At 48.2% G+C, this 23,731-nt stretch overlaps 1 protein-coding gene across 3 annotated transcripts in view; it reads left to right on the top strand.

Annotated features, from left to right (window-relative positions):
• Positions 1 to 23,290, top strand: part of LOC144096599 (ABC transporter G family member 23-like) — a 90,617-nt gene extending 67,327 nt beyond the window's left edge. The window contains exons 10-16 of one of the 3 annotated variants that reach the window (XM_077629406.1): positions 2,205 to 2,269; positions 3,947 to 4,059; positions 7,942 to 8,012; positions 10,853 to 10,941; positions 12,189 to 12,365; positions 17,072 to 17,158; positions 22,467 to 23,228. In XM_077629406.1, coding sequence (XP_077485532.1) covers positions 2,205 to 2,269; positions 3,947 to 4,059; positions 7,942 to 8,012; positions 10,853 to 10,941; positions 12,189 to 12,365; positions 17,072 to 17,158; positions 22,467 to 22,678 — 814 coding nt within the window. In that variant the 3' untranslated portion in view covers positions 22,679 to 23,228. Of the gene's footprint in view, positions 1 to 2,204; positions 2,270 to 3,946; positions 4,060 to 7,941; positions 8,013 to 10,852; positions 10,942 to 12,188; positions 12,366 to 17,071; positions 17,159 to 22,466 lie in introns of all 3 variants that reach the window. The other 2 variants (XR_013306784.1, XM_077629407.1) reach the window with 2 other exon arrangements.
• The last annotated feature ends 441 nt before the right edge of the window (positions 23,291 to 23,731 follow it).

Raw genomic sequence — 23,731 nt, 5'->3', positions numbered from 1 at the left:
GAAAGCAATAAATTTACACGCGACCCCCTCTCGAAACCCCAGGGGTCCGCGCGTCGGCCGCGTCTTGCGGCCCGAGTGCGACTTTACCAGGACGGGCCTCCTCACTGCCGGTTAACCGTCGTTGCCGCCATCTGCTGCGTTTGTCTCAAAACAAAGCCATTTCGGCGGCGACTGGATGGCGGCTTCTCGAGGAGCTCTGAAAAACGGATATCCAACACACACAAAACCAAGGGGGCCAAGCTGCCGGCTTCGGGGTGCGCGCGCGATCGGTCCCTGAGCAACAGGCCCGCAACTTAACTCTTGTGTTCAGTGGGCTAACTCTCACGCTCTAAAGCACTCGTAATATTAAATATATATTACATGTGAGGTCTTATTAGCTACTTTCTAACGGCACATTTTCGTGGTTTCACCCTTACGGTTGATCTGGTGTGCGGCGCATGGCCAACAGGGGGCGCATTCACCATGCTCGCAGGTGGCGCCACCACTGCATCAACGATGCCAGTGCTACTTATCTCGAGTGTTTCTTATCTCAAATGGCATCTCGAAAATGAGGACTCTGAGGAAGAAGAGGGCACCGGTGACAAAGATGAGCTACCAGGATTTTGACGCTGTCTTCGGACTCCACTGCACACGTGGTTCGATGCTTGGTGGAATTCCTGAGCGAGTCCCCATTGTATACGCTGGCGACTCCTTTTTGGCACAATAGTGCAAACAAGGCGTACACGACAGTATCAGAAAAGTTTATTAACACCGTATTTTGCACAGACCGATTTGTAAAGTTTTCCTTTCTTCCACGCACCATAACCACTGGAACTCATTAACCAAACCTTATATATCTAAAAAAATCTAACCTGCGATCCTATGTTTTATGTTGGTATGTTATGTATTATTTTTCTGCTCTATACTGTGGTACTCTGTTACTGTTGCTGTATTGTTGTATTTTGAAGCGAAAAGCTTCACTAGGGTCGTCAACACAGGGCTTCGCGTAAGCCACACTACAGATTTGCCACAGCTGCGCATGCGCGAAACCGAGTGACGTCACGCGAAGCGCAGGTGATCGCTGCTGCCGCAGCCGTCGTAGCCACCGCGCGCTGACTCCGTCGTCTGACCGTGAAACCGAGTGACGTCATACGGAGCGCAGGTGGCCGCTGCTGCCGCAGTCGTCGCCGCCGCCGCGCGCTGCCGCCTTCGTCTGGCCTTTCGCCATGGAAGGAGGAGAAGAGGACCCAGAAGCGGTAGCGTGGGAGTTGGCTCAAAAGCAGCGAAGATATGAAAAGTGCAAGGCTAGACAACCGGCTTAAACGGCAGAATCACGAGAGGCACGCCTTGCTAAACGGCGGGAAACGGACGCTGAATTGCGTCGTTTGGCTGCGTCAGTTGATAGTGGCCAGGTGAGCGAAGACTGTACTTAGGGAGACGTCAAGCGGTTCCGAAGAAAGAATGAACAGGCCAGAGCTTAACGAGCAACCGAAACACCCGAGCAACGAGAGGAGCGTCTCGCTAAACGACGACGACAAGACGTTCAAAAGCGGCTCTTAGCCGCGTCTGCTACCAGTGTTAGCAGCCAACAGAGTGAAGACGACGACGACGACGCTATGGAAGAAGCGGCAAAGACTCGCCGCTACACAGACTACATGTTGAAACTCGGCGAAAGTGCCAGCGCGACCAAGGTCTCTACGACAGACTTTGTGGACTACCCGTCCGGCCACGTGTGTGACGTTTGTGAAAGACTATGGCATTTGCGGGATCTTAGACGATTGTACAAGCTTTGTATGCCTAAGGCAACACGTTCTGGAAACGCTAGAAAGGTGTACCCAAATTGTAACCGTATGTATGAAACCTTAAGCTAAACCACGAGCATCACCACGAAGCTTTTCGCTTCGAGATATCCAGGCTTAACGCTTTAGCTAAGCCTCAGCCCAACTTTTTTGGTGCTGTGATTATGACTCATGATGATGACCTTGCCGCCTGGACCTAACCATGAGCTGCAGTATGTACATAAATAAATACGACGAGTAAAACACATGCGTGCATGCTACCATTCTTCCGACGGGCGGCGCGCCGACAAAACAGGGTGCACTTGAATGCTCACACTAGTCCAGTCCGACGAATGATTTTAATCTATTCATATTTTTTTTTTTGCGTTGCGACGCATGGCGTAAGCTTGCGTCACGTGATCATTGCCTCGCTTCTGATGCCTGCAGGGTGGATAGCCAAACGCCGAACGCAAGCTTGGAGACCACCATCAACTTCTTCCTGGATGCGACCGGTAAGGACGCGAAAATTCACTGCATACGCTGAACGGACGCAATTTGTTTACCGAACTGTATCGTCGATTCTTCTCCCTCAGCGCTTATTTCCCAGACGCACGCGCTCATTGGTCGAGGACAGGTGAGGCAGGTGTGACGCGAGGCGCACAAACAAGGAGTGAGCTTAGAAATTGGGAAAAAATGCGTGCGATAATAGCAGCAACGCAGTTCCTCACGGGGCTGTACGTAAGATGGGATAGAAATACTATATGGCATCAGAGGACTTGCTGATGCAACTGGCCTCTGCGCTGTGTGAATAGTGCGTCGAAGATTATTTCCCTGGGTTTCTTCGCTCCATATTTCTTTACGATTCGTGTGCTGTCCAGGAAAGGGGAGGGGGGGTGCAGTTTTACGCGACAGCGTACACAGCTCGTTCGGTCGAAAAGCCGTCGGCGTAGTCAGCTCCGCGTGTCGGAAATAATCGGGGGCTGTTTAAAAAAAAAATGTATCATGCCAACCGTTTGCTGCAGAACGATCCGTATGGTGTCATACGATTCAGTTTTTCGTGCAGCACAAAGTTACTAGTTAAGAGGCTAGCTTGCGGCAGGGATTTGAACCGGCGACCTATAATCGGGGGTTGCGTAACAAAAATTGTATCATGGTAATTTGTGCATCTACTGATTTATGACTGATTAGTGTGTGATAGGCGATGACGAGTTAATGAAATTATTGGAACTGATTAATTGAATAACTAGAGAACTGGAAAAAGGGGATTGAAAGGTGTCAAAATGCTCATGATGAAAAGTCAGCGCTTTATGGCGCTAATTAAGGAATTTTAAAGTATGTAATTGATCAATTAATTTATTAAACAAATGAGAAAAAAATGGCAGTGGCTTAAGTTGGCTAACCCTGGAACTCAGCGAAAAGCAAGATGCTTGATAAGCGTCTTAGCCTTGTCCATGGTAGCTCTGCTACACACTCGCGACAGCCGTTCTATATATACCCGCACCACCACGTGGCTATGACGTGGTATCACATGGTATTACGACCTCCCCCCCCCCCCATCGGATGTCATCACGTGGATGCGCATCACCTTATTCGATGTCCTTAAGGTCACAGATGAGAGGTCAACCCATGGGTCAACCAGTGTCAAAGGTCAAAGATCGAAGTTCAGAGGTCAAAGGTCGACTAAAGTTCATAAGTCAAGGTCATGGGTCAAGGGTTCGAACCATTTCCGTACCACATATAGTAATACACGACTAACAAGGTTGGGCTGAAGGTCGTTCAAGGTCATTCTCCGGCCTACGCGACGACTGCTTTACCTAGCGTAGTGAAGCTTTTCGCTTCAAAATGCGTTCAAAGGTGTCAAACTGCTCAGAATGGAAAGTCTAACCAACTGCGCTATCGCGTTTTACGCTCACGGCGGAGCTTAAGCATCGTCACCATATTATTTTTTTAAGAGAATACCTTGCGGTACGCTGTAAGGACGCTAAAGCATAGCTGGACCGATGGAGTATACTCTTTTCGTTCACCGTCATGGGCATGCTTTCCCGGGCTATGACCTTTAAGCGCATCAAGCGCGATTTACTTCTGCTCTTTTTGTCGTTATGGCCATGCACTCTTGCGCACTTTCTGCCAGCGAAAACGTGCCTATTCGTGGCTTCCTGCAAACACTCTCGCGGCGCTGCACATCGCAGACTACACCATCCGCAACACCCTGCAGTTCGAGATCGTCGATGCGCACGCCCGGTACCTGAAGCTGCTCTCCTACAACTTCACCAGGACCAATTTCTCCGTCGAGACCATCCGGGTGAGTGCGGGCTCTGCGTGCACTGGCTTGTCCTGAAAAGTTAAAAGAAAAGGTGCCACTACAGAATAGCGCATAACAAAACGCCATCACGAAAAACAGCACGGGAACAAAACTTCATAAAAACGCAGCCGCCGCGGTAGGGATCGAACCCGGGAACTCCGGATCAGGGCGCTCGACTACTGATCCGGAGTTCCCGGGTTCGAACCCGACTGCGGCAGCTGCGTTTTTATGGAGTAAAAACACTAAGGCGCCCGTGTGCTGTGCGATGTCAGTGCACGTTAAAGATCCCCAGGTGGTCGAAATTATTCCGGAGCCCTCCACTACGGCACCTCTCTCTTCCTTTCTTTCGCTCCCTCCTTTATCCCTTCCCTTACGGCGCGGTTCAGGTGTCCAACGATATATGAGACAGATACTGCTCCATTTCCTTTCCCCCAAAAAACCAATTATTATTATTATTAACAACATCCACGGATACGCACACACGCACAGAACAGAACACAGCGCAGAGAGAGCAGAACAGCACAAAACAGAGCATAGCACTGAACATTGAGGAACACAGAACATAACAGCAAGGCACAGAACATTACAGCGCAAAACAGCACAAAACACGCACACACAGGACAGAACAGCACAGAGTGGAATAGAAACAGATATGATATGATATGATACGATGCGATAAGATACGATACGATACGACACGATACGATGCGATGCGAAACGAAATGATGCGATACGACACCATACGGAAATGAAGCGAACCGAAACGCTTTAGTTTAACTTAATTTAAACGAAAGTAAACTAAACTGAACTGAAGTGAAAGAACAAAATGAAACAAAGCACTTCGAAAAGGCAGCTCAGGATTAAAAAATAAATTACAATGTGCGTTATACAGGGATAATGAATTTAATTAAATGGTAGCTGGTGAAATAACGGCACCGAACGATGTGACTTGCTTGTGCTGCCAGAATATATCTACCGGCCTCTATTGAGCGCCCATCAAAGCGCATTGAAATGCCCATTGTTTCATTGTTTGGTTAATCTAAAGATAAATTAACGGATTTTTGCCAGTTGCTCAGAAATTATTGACCACATAAGTGCCGCTTATCTGAAAGAGTCGTGTTTCTCAACTCAGCAGTGTGGCGCCCTAACTGACGTACTATCAGTCACATCAAAATGACCTAAAACGAAGCGTGTACACATCTTGCTGTCAGCAATCAGCAATGAGAGAGACAATGGGGTTAATTTTCATCATTCAATCATTTCATTCCAAATTTAGACATCATCAGGGATGCGTGAAAACAGCTTAAGGAAAGGGCGGAAGAATGCGAACTGTGGTTGAGCGCTTTCAGTGGTCCGCTGGAAACTGTGCAGGCTGATGATTAAGCAGAAACTGTGCACAAAAGAATTGCGCTGATCAGTAATGCTACGGTGTTGACGGAGATTCTCTATTAGTGCGGCTGTTCCGGCAGGTACAGCGGGGTCTCTTAATATTGCGGTTACCAGGAGGCTATAGAAGCAAAAAAGGCTATCTCCATCGAAGCTGCCGCGGTGGTTCAGTGGTTATTGTGCTCGGGTGCTGAACCGAAAGGCGCGTGTTCGATCCCGGCCGCGGCGGTCGCATTTCAGTGTTGGCGAAATTCTAGACGCCGTGTATTATGGGATGTCAGAGCATGTTAAAGAACCTCAGGTGGTCGAAATTACCGGAACATGAGTCGCTTTGGGTGTTAAACCCCATAAATCAAAGGAAATCTTTTCTTCAGCGACAATTGAAAGCGGGAAGGTTAGGGGCGTTTCTTGCCGATATTTTCGCGCCTTCATAAATTTGAAACAAGGAAGCGATAGTCATGGAGTTCTAAACAAACTCAGTGGCTTTAATCAGGTTACTTCAGCAAAGCGTGTTGGTGGTCACGTTTGTGCTAGAAGGTTAAAAAAATCTCAGCTCAAAAGAGGTAGGACAAATAGAGGAGAGGCAACGTTCGCAGGCGTCGCGGGCGTCGTCCCTTGTCTCATTATCTCCTGTCCCTTCTGCGCTCAGATATTTTTAATTAATCAAGCTAATTTGTGCAGGATCGAAAATCGCTTTCGCGTGCTCGGGGGACTTAAAAGAAGTTTTGTAGCAATAGCTATAGCTACGACAGCATTTCGAGCCTTCAGCGTGGCGGCGCCGCCACGCTGTCACGTGCTTTGCCACGTGGTGCGGAGCAGCTGCCAGCGACGCGGTGCGTGGCTGATCACGTGGTTCGTCATGTGTTGTCACGTGACCAGCCACGTGGTACGGAGGAGCTGGCGAAACCGAGCTGCCACAGCTCTGCGCATGCGCCGTGTGAAGTGAGACGACGAAGATGAAGGAACGCCCAGCGAAACGGAGCGGCGAAAGACTGACTTTGCAAGTCAACTGAGCAAGTTCCACTCGGCCACCTGTAGCTATCGTGTCACTCCAGGTTTAACCAGAGCTATACCACCGCCAATTTTTTAATGTGGTGGCATGAAGGCACAAACTCTCCGGCGGCGTCAGTGTCTCTGGGAAGCCCCCACCAGCAAGCCGTGGCAGGTGTGTAGGGTGGAATTTTCTCACCACCTGCAATCTGCCAATGGTCCACCTCTTTTCCCCCCCTCCCCCTACACTTCCCGTCGCCCTTTCTTGTAGGTAGACGCCGGACGATGAAATACTCTGTAAAAATCAAAATGACTAGGTAGAAAATGACTCGGACAGCAGCAGGATTGCGTGCAAAATGGACAGCCTTCCGAAGAAGTGTCTGGGCGAAAATGAGGCTTGCGGGAGCCACTCCTTCTCGCATTGCTCGGGAAAAGCAACCTGGGTCTCATAAGCACCGCCGGTCAGTGTGTTTGAAACAGCCACCTGCCGGTCGTGATGTAATGACTAGCCGCGATCTATCAATGTGACACGTGTTGAGCATATATTATTGGAACAGATTGGCGAGTGAAAGCTTCTTGCGTATCAATCCAGTTAGTCGCCTCTAAATATTATCACTCGGATCCCCGGGCACAGGCTCCATTCACACCCGGACGACATTCACAGAGTGTACTTGTCGATCATGAGCTTGAATCGCATTTGGGGAAAAGTTTTTCCACTTTTAAGGTCAATCCTCCGTGCAATAAATGCGTCCTTTACCGCCAATCAAGTTTTCTTTTGATAGCTACTCGAAGTATTTCGGTGTAACCACCGCAAAGTACGGTCTCGGTTGGGATGCACTTGAAAAACTGAGAAAAACTCTTCACTTGAAATTATTTGACAATATATTTCATTCCAAACCGGAATAGAATCCGGTCGGTACATGCTGAGTCCGATTACATATCGTCAGGTATGGATGACATGAACAAGGTCAAATAAACATATTGAAGAACTGATCTCTTGAAAACGACATTTTTTCCCAGTACTTATAGGGAATGGAATTGACTTCATTGTGCTCTTGGAACGATCGTATCAAATGATTCATTTGTTGCTAGGTTATATTGATTCATCCTGACATATTCCGATTGTTCTGTAATCCACCTGCAGTGTGCTTTTTTCCCTGCAATATTTCTTATGGAATGAAAAGGCCACCTTTCCCTTCCTTCCTGGAAGAAACTGCCGACTTCATCTCATTCCTATGGCCCCGCGTATGAAGAGTGGGAGCAGTTTGTACTCGTGTCCCGGGAAAACTGTTTGTACATTTTCGACGAAAAACAGTGCTTCTCATGTCTTCATCGTGTGCGCTGTTCAAGCTTATGCTCCGCTATTTTTCGTCGAGAATGAACCACAACCAACTCGTGTAAACGCCTGTTCTGAAACCATTGTAAAATTGGTGCTTATTGCCAGAAAATTGGGACTCGCTTTGTAACTGAGCTCTTCTCTTCATTTTCGTCTGTCTGGCCGTGCAGTTCTCGGATCCGTTCTACAACGCGTTTGACTTCGAGTTCCGGGAATTCATGAGCCCCGGCATCATCGTCGCGTAAGTCACGTCCAGGTTACACCAACGGCGCACGCATCGTCCTGGTGCAGCTGGAGCTTAGGCGATGACGTGTGGCGGTAGAGTATGTGCGCTGGACATTTTTGCATATTTGGGTATGGTAGATTAGCTGCAGCCGCTCTTATATGGATGTATTGGCGTCCCCTTCGAATAGGGGCTGGAGCGAGTGCCACCTTCCCTTGGTTAACTGAAGAGGCAATCATAACATTTTCTTGCTCTTTACAACTTACAGTATTATTCTAGTTTTTTGCCGTTCAAAGCTTTTTCCTTATATGTTCTAAGCTTGAGGGACAAAGCAGCACCACACAGTGTGCAGAAATTCTTGCCCTGCTGCTTTATACATGAAGTACTCCTTCATGTCACATTAACGCCTTAAGTGCGACCGCACATTCCCACTTGTATGTTTCAGAGGTACACCCTAGCTCGCACTCAGCGCTACAGCTTTGCTGGTGCATCCCGAAGCGGCCGAGGTTCATTAAGCTGCTTGTGTCTGTCTGCGCGTAAGAGGGAGGCGAGGTGGAATTCTTGCCTCTCTCAATATATGTACGCATTTCGCATTAACGGAATGACTTTTCTTTAACGTCTACAGATTTTTATTTTAAGACCTGTGAAAAATACGCCGATGTGGTCTCAGCAGGTAGATTATACAGCAAGGCGGCCATTATGTGCGTGACCGTGCTCAGCAATTAGACGAGTAATTAACTAAATACCTAATCAACATTTTATATTTAAGAGGCAAGATTATATTGCGAAATTGAAGGCCGTCATCATCGAAGGTGAAGACACTTTTTAAATTTTCATTATAGACAATGTGGCTCGAAGTATCGAAAGTCAAAACTGCATACTGTCACGCAGTGGTGACTGCAGTCCGGAGAGCAGGAAGACCGCGAAAATGGCTTTTAAACAAAACTCTTTATTCGGGCTGAGTTGCGCCCGCAAAGAAATGAATCACACGGTGGCGGCGTAGCAACAAGCGTGCTCGGCGGTCGTCGAACAGGACGCCAGCCGATTTCGGCCGTGCTCTTTTTAAAGCTCATTGCGAACTTTCGAGGTACGGCGTGCAAAGTTGCTAGAACTTTCCGGAACAACGTAGAATCAGCTCCGCCTGGATGTGATCAGTCGAGATAATTGTGGTCGAGTCTTGCATCGCAAACAAAGCGATAAAGCCGCGTGTCGGCACCTTTGAAGGATGAACAAACAATATGAAGATTCGCGGCATTATTTAAAAGGTCGTTCAGTTCGCTTTCCCGCGTTACTTTTAAACGGTGTCGCTGCGTCTACTATCATCGCTGAAATCGCGTCAACTGCTTCTGCGTTATAAAATACACAAACAGCGTCTTCTGTTGCGTTAGCAACGCGAGCGACACCAATTTATAAATTTGCAACCCGCGACAGCGACCTTAACGAGCTTTGAAATGCCCATTTTTGACGTTTGATATTTCGAACACATTGCCGATTAAGAAAATTCTAAAGATTCAACTCACCTTCGATGTTGGCGGCCTTAAGTTTCGCCACATAATCTTGCAACCTAAAATAAGAAATAAAAGCTTATTAGTTTATGTACATATATTTTATTAATCTTTAATTAATCTATAACGTACAAAATGCCCGCATGGCTGGGCTACACATCTGCAATGAGAGCACCGACGTGCTTATCAGAGTTTTTGAGATGCAAATCTGTACACATCAAAAGAAGTCGCCTAATACTGGGTGCATCTAATAATTTTTGTTCAATTGATAGTGAGCACCTCGTCCTGTCCTTTCTTCTGCATGTTCGACTCGCGGGGCTACAACATATCACCCTAAGTAATACTTGTTGAGGGGCTAGTTGGTGCATCTTTCCAGAATAGGCGCTACAACCCATTTCTGGAATATCTACCTACTTGCCCAAATTTTCGCCATTTTGAATTTTTTTTTACACAAAATGAACAAAGGTGGGAGGAAAGCCTAGCATAGTCCTCTGGAAAAGTTTCAACGAGAGAACTTGTCTTCGTCCCAGCCTGACTGGGACTGGCAGGCGCGCACGGCACTCGCGAATGGGATGAAGCTTGAGACATCAGCCAATCAACAAGCTGTCTCACATCGAGAGACGTGACAGCACATTTGCGAACTCCGTGTTGGCCCTTGAAGCGGCCCCTGTGAGTCGTCGCCATGCAACAGCTTTAAAGGGGCCCTGAAACATCTCGGAATCTGTAGATTTTGTTACGAACACCTGAGCCAAACAGTGCACTGTACACGCAGCAGAGAAGCCACAATTACGCGCAAAATTACCAAGACCTTTCCGGCTATTTTTTGAAACTCTCGCTCTCCTCTAGGGCGCACGCCAGTGCATGTTGGTTAAGAGGCCTATATTGGTTAGATATTCTTTAGGACGTCGCACAGCCACCACGGCCATTCAGCCGCGCCGCTCCGGCGGGTCAGAATGCTCCGTCCCTTCCTGCGCGCGTCGGTAGCTGGCGGTGAGACCGTGGCGATACGGGGGATCGAGCGCCGGCCTAATGGACGAGAGAAAAGGGAAAGGCACGCAAACGCTCAAATTCAGATTTTGACTAAGATAACTCAGCTTCTATTAAACGCATTAAAAAAAATTCTTGCTTGAGAATATTCGTGACGCGGCTTTCTTTAACATCCAAGGCATACCGATATATTGAGAGCCCCTTTCAGATCCTCTTTTTTAAAGCCGGATGACCCGAATTCTTCGGCGAGTAGAGTGATGTGTATTTTTTTGCATGCGATGGGCAGGTATAATTTCAGCGGTCTGACAAGTATTTTTTTTTACAATAAATGTCAGAAAGTGCTTCCTGCGCTGCCTCTCCCCGCAGCACGCTGTTCGCCCTGTCCATGTCCCTGACGGCTCTGCTGCTGGTGGCCGAAAGCCAGGAAGGGATACAAGCACGCTGCGTCGTGGCAGGTACGCCTGCGCTCCTGCGTCCAAGAAACAATGGACAGAAACCAAGCGACATTTCCTCATGCTGATGCATCAGCAGTGAGGGAATACCTATACAGGCGTCACGTTAGAGGACGTTCCTCACGGTTGCCTAGGAGCGAAAACAGTTGCCTTATTCACAGTGCTGGTCGCAACTTTAATACATTTTCTATAGAGAAATACTTAATCAAGGTTAAGGCAGCCGCGGCTCTCCCACTAATTGTGGTTGTGCCTAGCTTCAGGGGAACTTAACTGCGGTTATGTTGTTGACCGTGTTTACCGCAACCTCTGGACACCTCGGTTAGTGCTCTTTTTACGCTGGCTGTCTTAACTGGCATCTGGCAAACATTGGCCACGCCTAACTGCAGCTGCCTTAACCGCGTATCTAGGGCATAAGTCGGTCGGCACATTCGTAGTGGTTGGCAAGAGGCGCCTGTGTGCCAGGACACCACTACATGACCGTTCGAAGTCATGCGTCTCTGTCTGTTTAGCACTCAAGATTAACGTGTAGTTGAATTTCAAGGGAGTAAACAGTACTGGGTGGCAATAAAGTGCCAACTGGAAACGCTACGCCTTGCAGACTGGCAGCCAACAGCGCTTAGGCCAAGGGGTTAATCGCGGATAGGAAGTTTACGCTAACACTTACGGCTCCCGTCTTGATACCGCCATAGTTACCCGCAGGGGTTGTGGCGACACAATCTTGATTCCACACAATGCTACTAGGGTTAAGATCTGTTTAAAGAAAATGTTGTTGTACTTCGAGGCTTCCTTATCTAAAAAGATAATCGTCATCAATACAGCGTTTGGAAAAAAATTATCTGAACACATCTGGGTTGCTTGATTACGGCGCCACGAATACGTCCACATCGGAGCAAGAGGCGCATCATGATGGCTTCCGCTACGGTTAGCAAAAAACTTTGATAGAGTGTCCGTGGGACTGCTTTCGCTCCCCCCCCCCCTCCCCCCTTCACGTACACTTGCTTTCTCTGGTGCTGATATTGGCGGCACTGACAAATACTGCATAGTACCAGGCACGCGGGTGATGTCAGGAAGTTTTGCAGGAATAAGTAGGTTATATCTGGCGCACGACAGCGTTACTTGCAGCTCAGTCCGTGGGAGATGTCTTTGTTCTGCGGTAGACGTAATTAGGCTGACGAAGATAGTGATGATGAACATGGGTGCTCTACGCCAATGGGCCTCACTTCGGTGGCCTGTTTACCTCGGTGGCGCAGGCGTGACCTCCGTGGAGGTGATCATAAGCCACGCGCTGGTCCAGATGTCCATGGCGTACATGCAGACTGTGCTGATGCTCGTCGTGTTCGTCAGCGTCTTCGACACGCCCGTGCGTGGCAGCCTCACCGCCGCCTTCTCCATACCGGTGCTCATGGCACTGTGCGGCATGAACTTCGGTACGAGCACACACAGGACGCGCCTGCGTAGAAGCAGACTGATGCCAGTGCGATGCGGGCAAAATTCAATTTAATTCTTTATTTGCTTGAGGGTGAATGACATTCTGGCTATTCCACACTTAAAAAGTTAACGGAATTGGCTTTACTAGCAACCAACTGAGTTTGCTGCAGTTCATTCGCCCATGGACTGCGTATACTGTCATCCCCATTTGCCGTGCAGAAAAGCATCCCACTTCGTGAGAACCAACCTTTTTAGCACAAACCAAAGTTTTAGCGAAACTAAGTCAAGTGTGGTGGTATTCAACGGTACAACTGATCAGGAGCTTACAATACGTGGCCATGAAATACCCCAAGTGGCCGAATGCAAATATCTCGGGGTATGGGTAAACAAAGGGCATATGTACAGTACTCACGGATTGAAATAGGACATTCGGAGCGCTAACCTTGCAGTACCACGCGGCATGTGGTAAACCACAGGCCGGCTCATTGGCTACTGGAAGGAACAATTCTGCTTTGTAGATGTTCTCCCTCTCGCGCCATACCACAATGCACCACCTTGGTTTCATGAGCGTCTACGGGCGGCACTCCATGAAGCGACGGCCACGCGCTCCGAATGTCCTATTTCAATCCGTGAGTACTGTACACGAAAAAGCACGAACAGTCTCTCATAGCAAAAGGGCGAAGAGATGCCGGGATAATGAAACATAGGGCATTGTGGGGGTACAACAGGTATGAAGTACTGAGAGGTATTTGGAAAGGAATAATGGTGCCGGGGCTTACTTTCGGGAATGCGGTTCTATGCTTAAGGGCTGAAGTTCAGTCGCGATTAGAAGTAAATCAGAGAACTGTTGGAAGATTAGCACTAGGTGCCCACAGGAAAACCACAAACGAGGCAGTACAGGGGGATATGGGCTGGGCAACGTTCGAAGCACGGGAAGCTCAGAGTAAAGTACTATACGAAGAACGCCTGAGGAAATTGGACGATAACAGGTGGGCAGCTAAGGTATTTAAATACCTTTACAGAAAGAGCGTTGACACACAGTGGGAGAAACGAACTAGAAAGCTGGCCAGTAAGTTTGCCAGATTCCAGGTTCAGATTCCAATGGCGGCCTGTCCGGAATCTGAACCTGGCAACGTTTAACGCTAGAACTTTAGCTAGTGAGGCTAGCCTAGCAGTGCTGTTCGAGGAACTAGCGGGAATTAAATGGGATGTGATAGGGCTTAGCGAAGTTAGGAGGACAGGTGAGGCGTATACAGCACTAAAGGACGGACACATACTGTGCTATCGCGGGTTAAAGGATAGACGAGAACTAGGTGTGGGTTTCCTTATTAATAAGGATATAGCTGGCAACGTAGAGGAGTTCTACAGTATTAACGAGAGGGTAGCAGCAATAGTAATTAGGCTGAATAGGAGGTACAAGCTGAAAGTGGTGCAGGCCTACGCGCCCACATCCAGCCATGATGACCAGACCGTTGAAAGCTTCTATGAGGACGTAGAATCAGCAATGAATAGAGTAAAATCGCAGTACACTGTACTGATGGGCGATTTCAATGCGAAGGTGGGCAAGAAGCAGGCTGACGACCACGCGGTAGGTGACTATGGGATAGGCTCTAGAAATAGCAGGGGAGAGTTATTAGTCGAATTCGCGGATAGAAATAATTTACGGATCATGAATACCTTCTTCCGCAAACGAGAAAACAGGAAGTGGACCTGGAAGAGCCCCAATGGTGAGATTAAAAATGAAATCGACTTCATACTATGCGCTAAACCTGGCATCATTCAGGATGTGGCCGTCCTCGGAAGGGTGCGTTGCAGCGACCATAGAATGGTAAGGTCTAGAATTAGCTTAGACTTGAAGAGGGAACGGAAGAAGCTAGCGAAGAAGAAGACCATTAACGAGTTAGCCGTAAGAGGGAAAGCACAGGAGTTTAGGATAGCACTGCAAAACAGATACTCGGCTTTAACTGAGGAAGATGATCTTGATGTTCATTCAATGCACGATAACCTGACATCAATAATTACGGAGTGCGCAGTAGAAGTAGGCGGTAGGACAGTTCGAAAAGATACCGGGAAGCTATCTCAGGTGACGAAAGATCTGATTAAGAAGCGCCAAAACATGAAGGCATCTAACACTACCGATAGAATAGAACTAACGGAGCTATCAAAGTTAATAAATAAGCGCAAGGTAGCCGACATAAGGAAGTTTAATATGGAGAGAATCGAGCACGCTATAAAGAACGGAGGTAGCCTAAAACAGTGAAGAGGAAACTAGGCATAGGTAAAAACCAGATGTATGCATTAAGAGACAAGCAGGGCAATGTCATTAGCAATATGGATAAGATAGTTAACGTAGCCGAAGAGTTCTACACTGAGCTGTACAGTAGCCAATGTAATCAGAGCGCCAATGAGAAAGACAGCAGTGCACAGCAATGCGTCATCCCGCCAGTAACGAAAGATGAAGTAAAGAAAGCCTTAGAAGCAATGAAAAGGGGAAAAGCAGCTGGGGAGGATCAGGTAACAGCAGATCTGTTGAAGGATGGAGGGGACATCGTGCTAGAAAAACTAGCCACCCTGTATACGCAATGCCTTATGACCTCGACTGTACCAGAAGCTTGGAAGAATGCAAACATTATCTTAATTCATAAGAAGGGAGACGCCAAGGACTTGAAAAATTACAGGCCGATCAGCTTACTATCCGTTGCCTACAAAGTATTTACTAAGGTAATCGCTAATAGAGTCAGGGCAACGTTAGACTTTAATCAACCAAATGATCAGGCAGGCTTTCGTAAAGGATATTCCACAATAGATCATATTCACACTATCAATCAGGTGATAGAGAAATGCGCAGAATATAACCAACCTCTATATATAGCTTTCATTGATTACGAGAAAGCATTCGACTCAGTGGAAACCTCAGCAGTCATACAGGCATTGCGTAATCAGGGGGTAGAAGAGCCTTATGTCAAAATACTGGAAGATATATATAGCAACTGCACAGCTACTATAGTCCTCCATAAAGTCAGCAATAAAATTCCAATAAGGAAGGGCGTCAGGCAAGGAGACACGATATCGCCAATGCTGTTCACCGCTTGTTTGCAGGAGGTATTTCGAGGCCTGAATTGGGAACAGCTGGGAATAAGAATAAATGGAGAATACCTAAATAATCTGAGATTTGCTGATGATATTGCCTTGCTGAGTCACTCAGGAGGTGAACTGCAAATCATGATCAACGAGTTAGACAGGCAGAGCAGATCGATGGGTCTAAAAATTAACATGCAGAAAACCAAGGTAATGTTCAACAGTCTAGCAAGGGAACAACAGTTCACAATTGGCAGCGAGAGCCTAGAAATTGTGCCGGAATACGTCTACTTAGGGCAGGTAGTGACAGCTGATCCGGATCATGAGAGGGAGATAACTAGAAGGATAAGAATGGGGTGGAGCGCATATGGCAAATTCTCGCAGATCATGAGTGGCAGTTTACCAATTTCCCTCAAGAGGAAAGTGTACAACAGCATAATCTTACCGGTACTCACCTACGGGGCAGAAACGTGGAGGCTAACGAAAAGAGTTCAGCTTAAGTTAAGGACAACGCAGCGAGCCATGGAAAGAAAAATGATAGGTGTAACGTTAAGAGATCGGAAGCGGGCAGAGTGGGTGAGGGAACAAACACGGGTTAATGACATCCTAGTCGAAATCAAGAGAAAGAAATGGGCTTGGGCAGGGCATGTGATCCGAAGGCAAGATAACCGCTGGTCTTTAAGGGTAACGGAGTGGGTTCCAAGAGAAAGTAAGCGTAGCAGGGGGTGGCAGAAGGTTAGATGGGCGGATGAGATTAAGAAGTTTGCAGGCAAAGGGTGGATGCAGCTGGCAAAGGATAGGGTTAATTGGAGAGACATGGGAGAGGCCTTTGCCCTGCAGTGGGTGTAGTAAGGCTGATGATGATGATGATGATGATGATGATGATGATGATGATGAAGAAGTTTGCCAGAGACGAGGGAGGAGAAACAAAGAGCATTAAACGACAGGCTAAAAACGTCGAAGGTAAAAATTGGATAGATTCAATGAAAAAGAAGTATAGTGCAGAACTATATCGATGCTGGAAAAGGCAGATCAGGAAGGAAACGTTTTATGATAACTCAAGATGCAGTGCCCTCCTCTTCGAAGCTAGGTCAGGGTGTCTTAGAACACGCAGCTACAAAAAGAAATTTAACGAAGAAGATGACACATGTGCTGTGTGTGGTAAATCTGTAGAAACAATAGAACACCTCATTCTAAAATGTGATGGTATCCATCCCGATGTCGACGCAGGCACAGTCACTCCCTCAGGCCTTAGGGTTTAGAGATAACATTACTCGTGTAAATAAATAAATAAAGCAGAGTTAAACAAAAATAAAGGAAAAAAAACTGAGCATGGTGGCACCTAGCACTGCCCCGTTTCAAAGGGGACGCTCCTACCTTCCATCCATCCATCCAGCTCCCACTAAGGTACCTCTTTCTTCCTTCCTTCTTTCACTCCCTGTTTTATCCCTTCCCTTACGGTGCGGTTTGGTTGTCCGCAGAGATGTGAGACAGATACTGCGCCATTGCCTTTCCCCAACAACCAATTTACATCTCTCGAAGCGTGCCTACGCGAGTTCTGCAGCAACTGTGTGCTTTTGATGCCAGGCCAGTGCCACTTCGAGCAGGGTCTCTTTCCTCCTTGCAGGGTTCTTGACGTCGTCGGTGTCCAAGGATGAGGCCACGGCCCTGTTGCTCTCGTTGGCGGCGCTCTACCCCACGCTGCTCGTAGGAGGTGAGCGATACACGTGCACAGCTGTGTTGGCGGCACTGGGCCGCCTGTACCCATAGGGTACGAAGTGCTTGGACAGCTCAGCCAAAGAGCACCATGGCGAACGTGTTCAACAAGAGTCGAAGCGTAAGGTCGTAAAACAGCCACGTTGCTACGTGTAACGTCTGGTGCTTGTTTTCTTTTTTTTTTTAAGCGAAAGATTTTACCACTCCCTTCCGCAGCTTCGAGGTGTGCGTGAGCTTGACCTTGAACGGCGGAGAAAACACGTGACAGCTATGACGTCAATCAGCCACCGCTGCCGAAACCGAGCGCTCGCCTCTGCCTAGTCACGTGACATCCAGGACGTCACTCAACCGCAGAACGCGTACAGGCGCTAAAAGACGAAGACAAGCACACTCAAGCTGTCTTGAGTTTTTGCGTAAACCATGTCAAGCTACAACCAACTAGCTCAAATGAAAGTCTTGCTCAACCGCAGATACGCCGGAGCCGTGCGCTCGCTCTTTCTAGACAGCCTCCGCTGCCACTCAGCCGGCGCCAACGGGTTGCAACAGTTCTCGACAATTTAACGACATCGGTCGTCACGGATGACCCTGGCGAGACGCCTCGTGAACTGTCTGCGTCGCACAGGTTGCGAAGACGAGAGGACGAGTCCGACCATCCAATCCAGTGGACGTAGCTCGCCGAGAGGCTGCCTTTAAAGCTTTCGCTTTGGTTACTTAGGTTTAGCCGGGTTAAACGTCACCTCCTCGGAGGGAGCTGGCAGCAGTAAGGTTCGTGGGGGCGGGTTTCCCGGGCAACCACGGAGGATATGCGCCTGGGTGGCGATTTCTCCCTAGTTACAATTTTGGCAGGCCGGGTCGTATTCCCCGTCTGTGATTAGTGATAGTCCAGAATAGCTAAGGATCGAGTGTGTCGGCAACCTGCGGAGCAAGGTGGCTTTCGATCAATATAAGTCGTGGTGGGGAGGCGGGAATTGGCGTCTCGCCTCTCTGGGGAGGTTGGTGATTTCGTCAAAGGTCTGGGAAGCCTCAGCCACAGCGTCTGGATCCGTGGAGCCAGCCTGAACCGCGCCGTAAGGGAAGGGTAAAGGAGGGAGTGAAAGGAGAAAGGACGAGAGAGGTGCCGTAGTGGAGGGCACTTCTCTCGTCCTTTCTCCTTTCACTCCCTCCTTTACCCTTCCCTTACGGCTAGGTTCAGGTGTCCAACGATATATGAGACAGATACCGCGCCATTTCCTTTCCCCCTAAAAACCAATTAATAATTAATAATAGCCAGCCGCCCGGTTGGTTCGGCCTCGACCTAGTCGATCGACCCCTTCGTTTCCAGAGGTTCCCGCGTGGGCGGGCACCCAGACACGGTTGATCTTATGGTCGGGAGTGCAGCCGTGAAGGATGCGTGCAGCGGGGTGGCAGATAAAACCTGCCCAGTAATTTTGTGTCGCTATTTTAGCACGGCGTCATTCACTCATGAGCACCTAACACGCTAGCAGCGAGCACGGAGTTTTCTTTTGGACGCCGCTTGCCACGGGCATCGGCACAGCTCTCACGTGGCTTCCTGTGAACCAGGGTTTGCAGATTTAGCGGTTAACGGCAGCAGGGTGCCTGGTGATCTCGTCGTCCGGAGCTCTTCTATGGTACACAGCAGGGACTCAGGCAAACATCGACGCTTGCACCTGAAAAAAAAAAAAAAACGAACGCAAGTAAAAGGGGCGCCTCGCCAGACAGGGGCTCGTGGTGTCCTCACGTCGGCAAAAAAACTCCGAAAGATACGTCGTGGTCTTCTTGGCCATCAACGAGTTTAGAAGCTTCTGAACAACGCCGCCTCCGCGGCGCGATCGAGGCGTCATCGCTGATTTGGGCGCGGGAATAGGGTTGGTCCTGTCAATGACTAATTACTCCTTATTACAAATCTACTCCACCTTGCGGGATTCTCCTAAATATTTGACCAACACTTTCCACTTCGAGTTACTGATGAATTCACTCTCGCCCTACGAGTGGATTGCCGTCCCGGTTAGCTCAGTTGGTAGAGCGACTGCTCCGGTGAAGCGGAGGTCCCGGGTCCGAACCCCGGACCAGGACGAATTTTGCTTCCACTGCGAAGTTTCTGAGAAAGCTGTTTTGCTTTCCTTTGTAGCCATATGGCTGCGTTCGGGTGGATGTCAATGAGTAATTTACTCCCTTCTTGCAAATCTACTTCGGCTTGGGGGTTCCCCCAAATGTTTGATCATACATACATACATACATACATGCATGCATGCATGCATGCATACATACATACATACATACATACATACATACATACATACATACATACATACATACATACATGCATGCATGCATACATACATACATACATACATACATACATACATACATACATACATACATACACATACATGCATGCATGCATGCATACATACATACATACATACATACATACATACATACATACATACATACATACATACATACATACATACATGCATGCATGCATGCATACATACTGACAGAGGTAGGCAGAGAGAGAGACCGACAGAGAGAGAGAGGCAGGCAGACAAAGAGACATACAGACAGATACAGACAAAAAGACATGCGGACCGAGAGAGACAGAGTTAGAGAGGCAGAGAGAGAGGCAGACACAGAGAAACGGACAGACAGACGAAGAGACAGACAGACAGAGGAGAAAAAGAGAGACGGAGAGACAGAGACAGAGAGAGATAGACAGACAGACAGACACAGACAGAGAGACATAGACACAGAGCGAGACAGCCAGAAAGAGAGACAGAGACCGACAGACAGAAAGAGACAGACAGAGACAAAAAGACTGAAAGAGAGTGACAGAGAGACAGACAGACAGAGGGACGAGGAGACAGACAGACAGAGAAACAGAGAAATACAGAGACAGATATAGACATAGACAGCCAGTAATAAAGACAGACAGACAGAAAGATAGAGAGACAGACAAGAGACACAGAGAGGCAGACAGGCAGAGACAAAGAGAGGCAGAGACACAAAAAGAGAGACAGCCTGGAAGAAAGACAGACAGACAGATACACAGAGAGCCAGACACAGACAGAGAGAGAGATACAGACAGATGTACAGAGAGGCAGATTTTATAGTGAGGCAATTTAAATTAACAAAAAGAAAAAAAAGCCTCTACAGAGACAGACAGACAGACAGACAGACAGACAGACAGACAGACAGACAGACAGACAGACAGACAGACAGACAGACAGACAGACAGACAGACAGACAGACAGACAGACAGACAGACAGACAGACAGACAGACAGACAGAAATTAAGTGTAGGCACGTTAAAATAAAAAATGGAGGACGTCTAAGCTTCGTTTTTAAGAGTGGGATGAGACAGCGTGCTGCAGCGCTGTCAAGGAGTTCACGGAACGCCATCGCCCGTTCGGTGCGACGCCTTGTCCGTTGGACAAAACCGATGGAGTTTCTAGGAGGCCTCTCAGAACATAGACGCTGCTCCACACTAGAACTCGTAGACGCCTGCGGTTCCATCACACCTGTTCAGAACGGACGACGCTACTCCGACGCAGAAAGGTCGCCTACGCGCGCGCCATTTGCCCGACCAGCGCCGTCCATGGCGAAGGGAGGTTTCAATGGGTCCCACACGATGGCGCTGCGATTGCACGCCAAGCACGGAGGAAATTTACCGGAAACGCATGGTACTCACTTAATTTCGACCTGTGTAATTTATACGCTCGTAATTACTCATGCGCGCCTCAGTACAGATCTCGAAGGTAGGTTTCTAAGAAACCAGTACATTTACTAGACACACGTATTAATGTTCAACTGTCGAGACATCGTGCCGAAATGTAAGCGTGCCTGTCTCGAAAGCCAAACTCCTTAGTTCGATTCCCAGCATAGACCCCTGCTCTTTTTTATTCATTGAGTGTGCGTGCCCCCTGATTTTTACGCAGCCCCCGAACATTTCGGACGCACGATGCCGACTACTACTACTACTGCGACGCCGACGGCTTTTCGGCTGAACGAGCTGCATACGCTGTCACGTAATAAAAGTGATGTTATCCAGCCCGCACTGCCAGACAGACAAACAGGCAGGCGTTTCGCCATAGAACTCGGGGCACGCACGACCCCACTCACGGTGTAAAGTGAGGGCTCCGGAATAATTTCGACCGCCTGGGGATATTTAGACATCGCACAGCACACAGGCGGCTTTTGCGTTTCGCCTTCATTGAAACGCGGCCGCCGTGGTCGGGTTCGAACCCGTGTACTGCGGCTCAGTAGCCTAGCGCCCTAACTACTGAGCCACGGCGGAGAGATCAAAAGCTTCAAAACTTTCAAGGAGTCTCTTTTTGGCCATCTCGTGAGGATTTTGCGCATTCATATGTGAATGAAATTTAACTCTGGCACGATATCTTTTATATAAATGTTTGATTTCTTTGTGCTTCGCTACGTGTGAAATGAGCGCCAGATTACGTAGATACGCAGTTGTAATTGTCGCATTGATTCATCCTAATTATTACGTCACAAAGTGCCATTTGCATAAGCTTTTGTGAGCTGAATGCGTGGGCGGACGTGGTTGCTGCGACGCGCCGATTTTGGGATCTTTTTCTTTGGCATCTATTTCTGTCAACTCTCTTCCGTCTGCACGCGGCAGTAATAGCTGCCCAGTTCGAGCCAGTCGACAGGCCTGTGCACTTTCCTCGTCTCCTTCCGATCTCAGCGCCAAAAGGAGCCAGGTGAGAGAGAGGAGTAGCAGAGCCGTCGGCTTGCGTCTGCGCAAACGGCCTCTCCGCGCCGCAGTGCCACTATGTACACTGGCATTTAAAAGACCTGAGATCGTATCCCACTCAATCCTATACTTTTCTGCTTGTGTTTTATTAACGCTTTAGCATTAGAACGGTCAGTGCAAGTGGAAATGGCGACCTGCCATCACGCGTAATCACCTCGGATGGAACGAACTTATTATATTACTTCAGATATAATAAACCTTACTGTACCATTTCGAATATAACGAACTTTGGTTAGCTAACCTATAACAAACTTTCGTCTGTTTACTACGGATATAACGAACCTTACTATACCACCACCACAAAGAGCAATCAGTGCATTTTAAAGCATTCGCTCGATGCTGCGAGAATCGCTTAAGGGTTTGTTTTCTCATGGCGTGGACGGTCGCACGGACGGACAGAGACCTCCGGACAAACAAATAACTTCCTGCATAAATACACACGAGAATGAAGCTGCCAGTTGTAAGCTCTCCAGTGCCTAGCTGGTGCACGCGCTGATCCCGGCTCCGTGCTGTGCGCGTGTGCCCTGTGCAGGCGTGCTGTGGCCCGTGGAAGGCGTGCCCAAGATGCTGCGCGTACTCAGCTGGAGCGTGCCGCACGGACTGCCGGCTCACGCCATGCGCGGGGTCATGCTCCGCAACTACACCTTCGACAACCCGCACGTGGTGCGCGCGGTCGCCGCCACCAGCGGATGGACGGTTTTATTCATGGCCGGCGCCATGATCATGTACTCGCTCTCGAAGTGATTGACGATGACTGAGCTCTCTCTGCCTCTTCCTTGCGCGCGCTCTCCGCCACGGGGCGCAGCCTTCGAACGGCACCCACCCCCATTATTATTCGTATGCTACTTTATTTAAGTATGCTGTGTGAAATAATCGGGTTCCTGAATTAGAGGGCAAGCCAACTTGAACAATTATGCAATGAATAATACAGCAGGTTAAATATACGACAATGTGAAACATGTGCACTGCAGTACAGTTGGCAGTCACAATCAGGAATGGAAAACAAAAATATAACTTGAGTGAGAAGGCAATAAGCATATTTATAAGCAACGAACAAACGCGCTGTTACGATAGATTCCGTTCGCCGTAACAAACCGTAGCAAGAAGAACCCCGACGAGCTTGCAAGAAAGTGAACACGTTATAACGAAATGGCAAACTGGCAAAGAAAAAAGATCGCAAAAATTTGTGGGTTCATTCGCTTATTTCTTTATGGGACTAACTCCTGTGCCCTAACCATACAATTAGCAGGACTAACCCACAACAACTAACCGCCGACCTCCTATCGCATCTTTGTTTAGGAATACAGCCTTTGAGAAATAAAATTGAACTGATCATTCATCGTTCATAATCGTGCTATACCAGGGTTTCGTCCCTCAGTGGTGCACTAAAAAGTTTCAACAGAAACCATACAGATGCGCACCGTCATCACGCACCTGTCTTCACATCAGTCGTCCGCTGAAAGTTTCATACCAACGTGCCTGCACGACTTTTTCAAGACTTTCGCAGACTTTCGCAAGGACATACCAGACTTTCGCAATGATACATATGTTGCATACCGTAGCGAGTGAAAACACAGAAAGATTTCCTTCACCTCACTTCTCGACTTTTCACAGGCTTTTCCCGTTTGTTGCTTCCAAAAATCGACCGATTTTCGGTAATGGTGTATAGCACTCCGAGGTACTTGATCGGGGTAGCAGGCCAGTGTAGATTTTCGAAAAACATATGGCACTGTTTCTCATCTGCCATGTCAAAAACATTTATTCCGCTTGACCACGCTACCCGATGCCTTACACTAC

The sequence above is a fragment of the Amblyomma americanum genome, chromosome 7, assembly GCF_052857255.1.
Source record: "Amblyomma americanum isolate KBUSLIRL-KWMA chromosome 7, ASM5285725v1, whole genome shotgun sequence".
In the NCBI taxonomy this organism is placed as follows: domain Eukaryota; kingdom Metazoa; phylum Arthropoda; class Arachnida; order Ixodida; family Ixodidae; genus Amblyomma; species Amblyomma americanum.
Note: the sequence above shows the minus strand (reverse complement) of the source record. Positions and strands in the feature narration are given on the sequence as shown.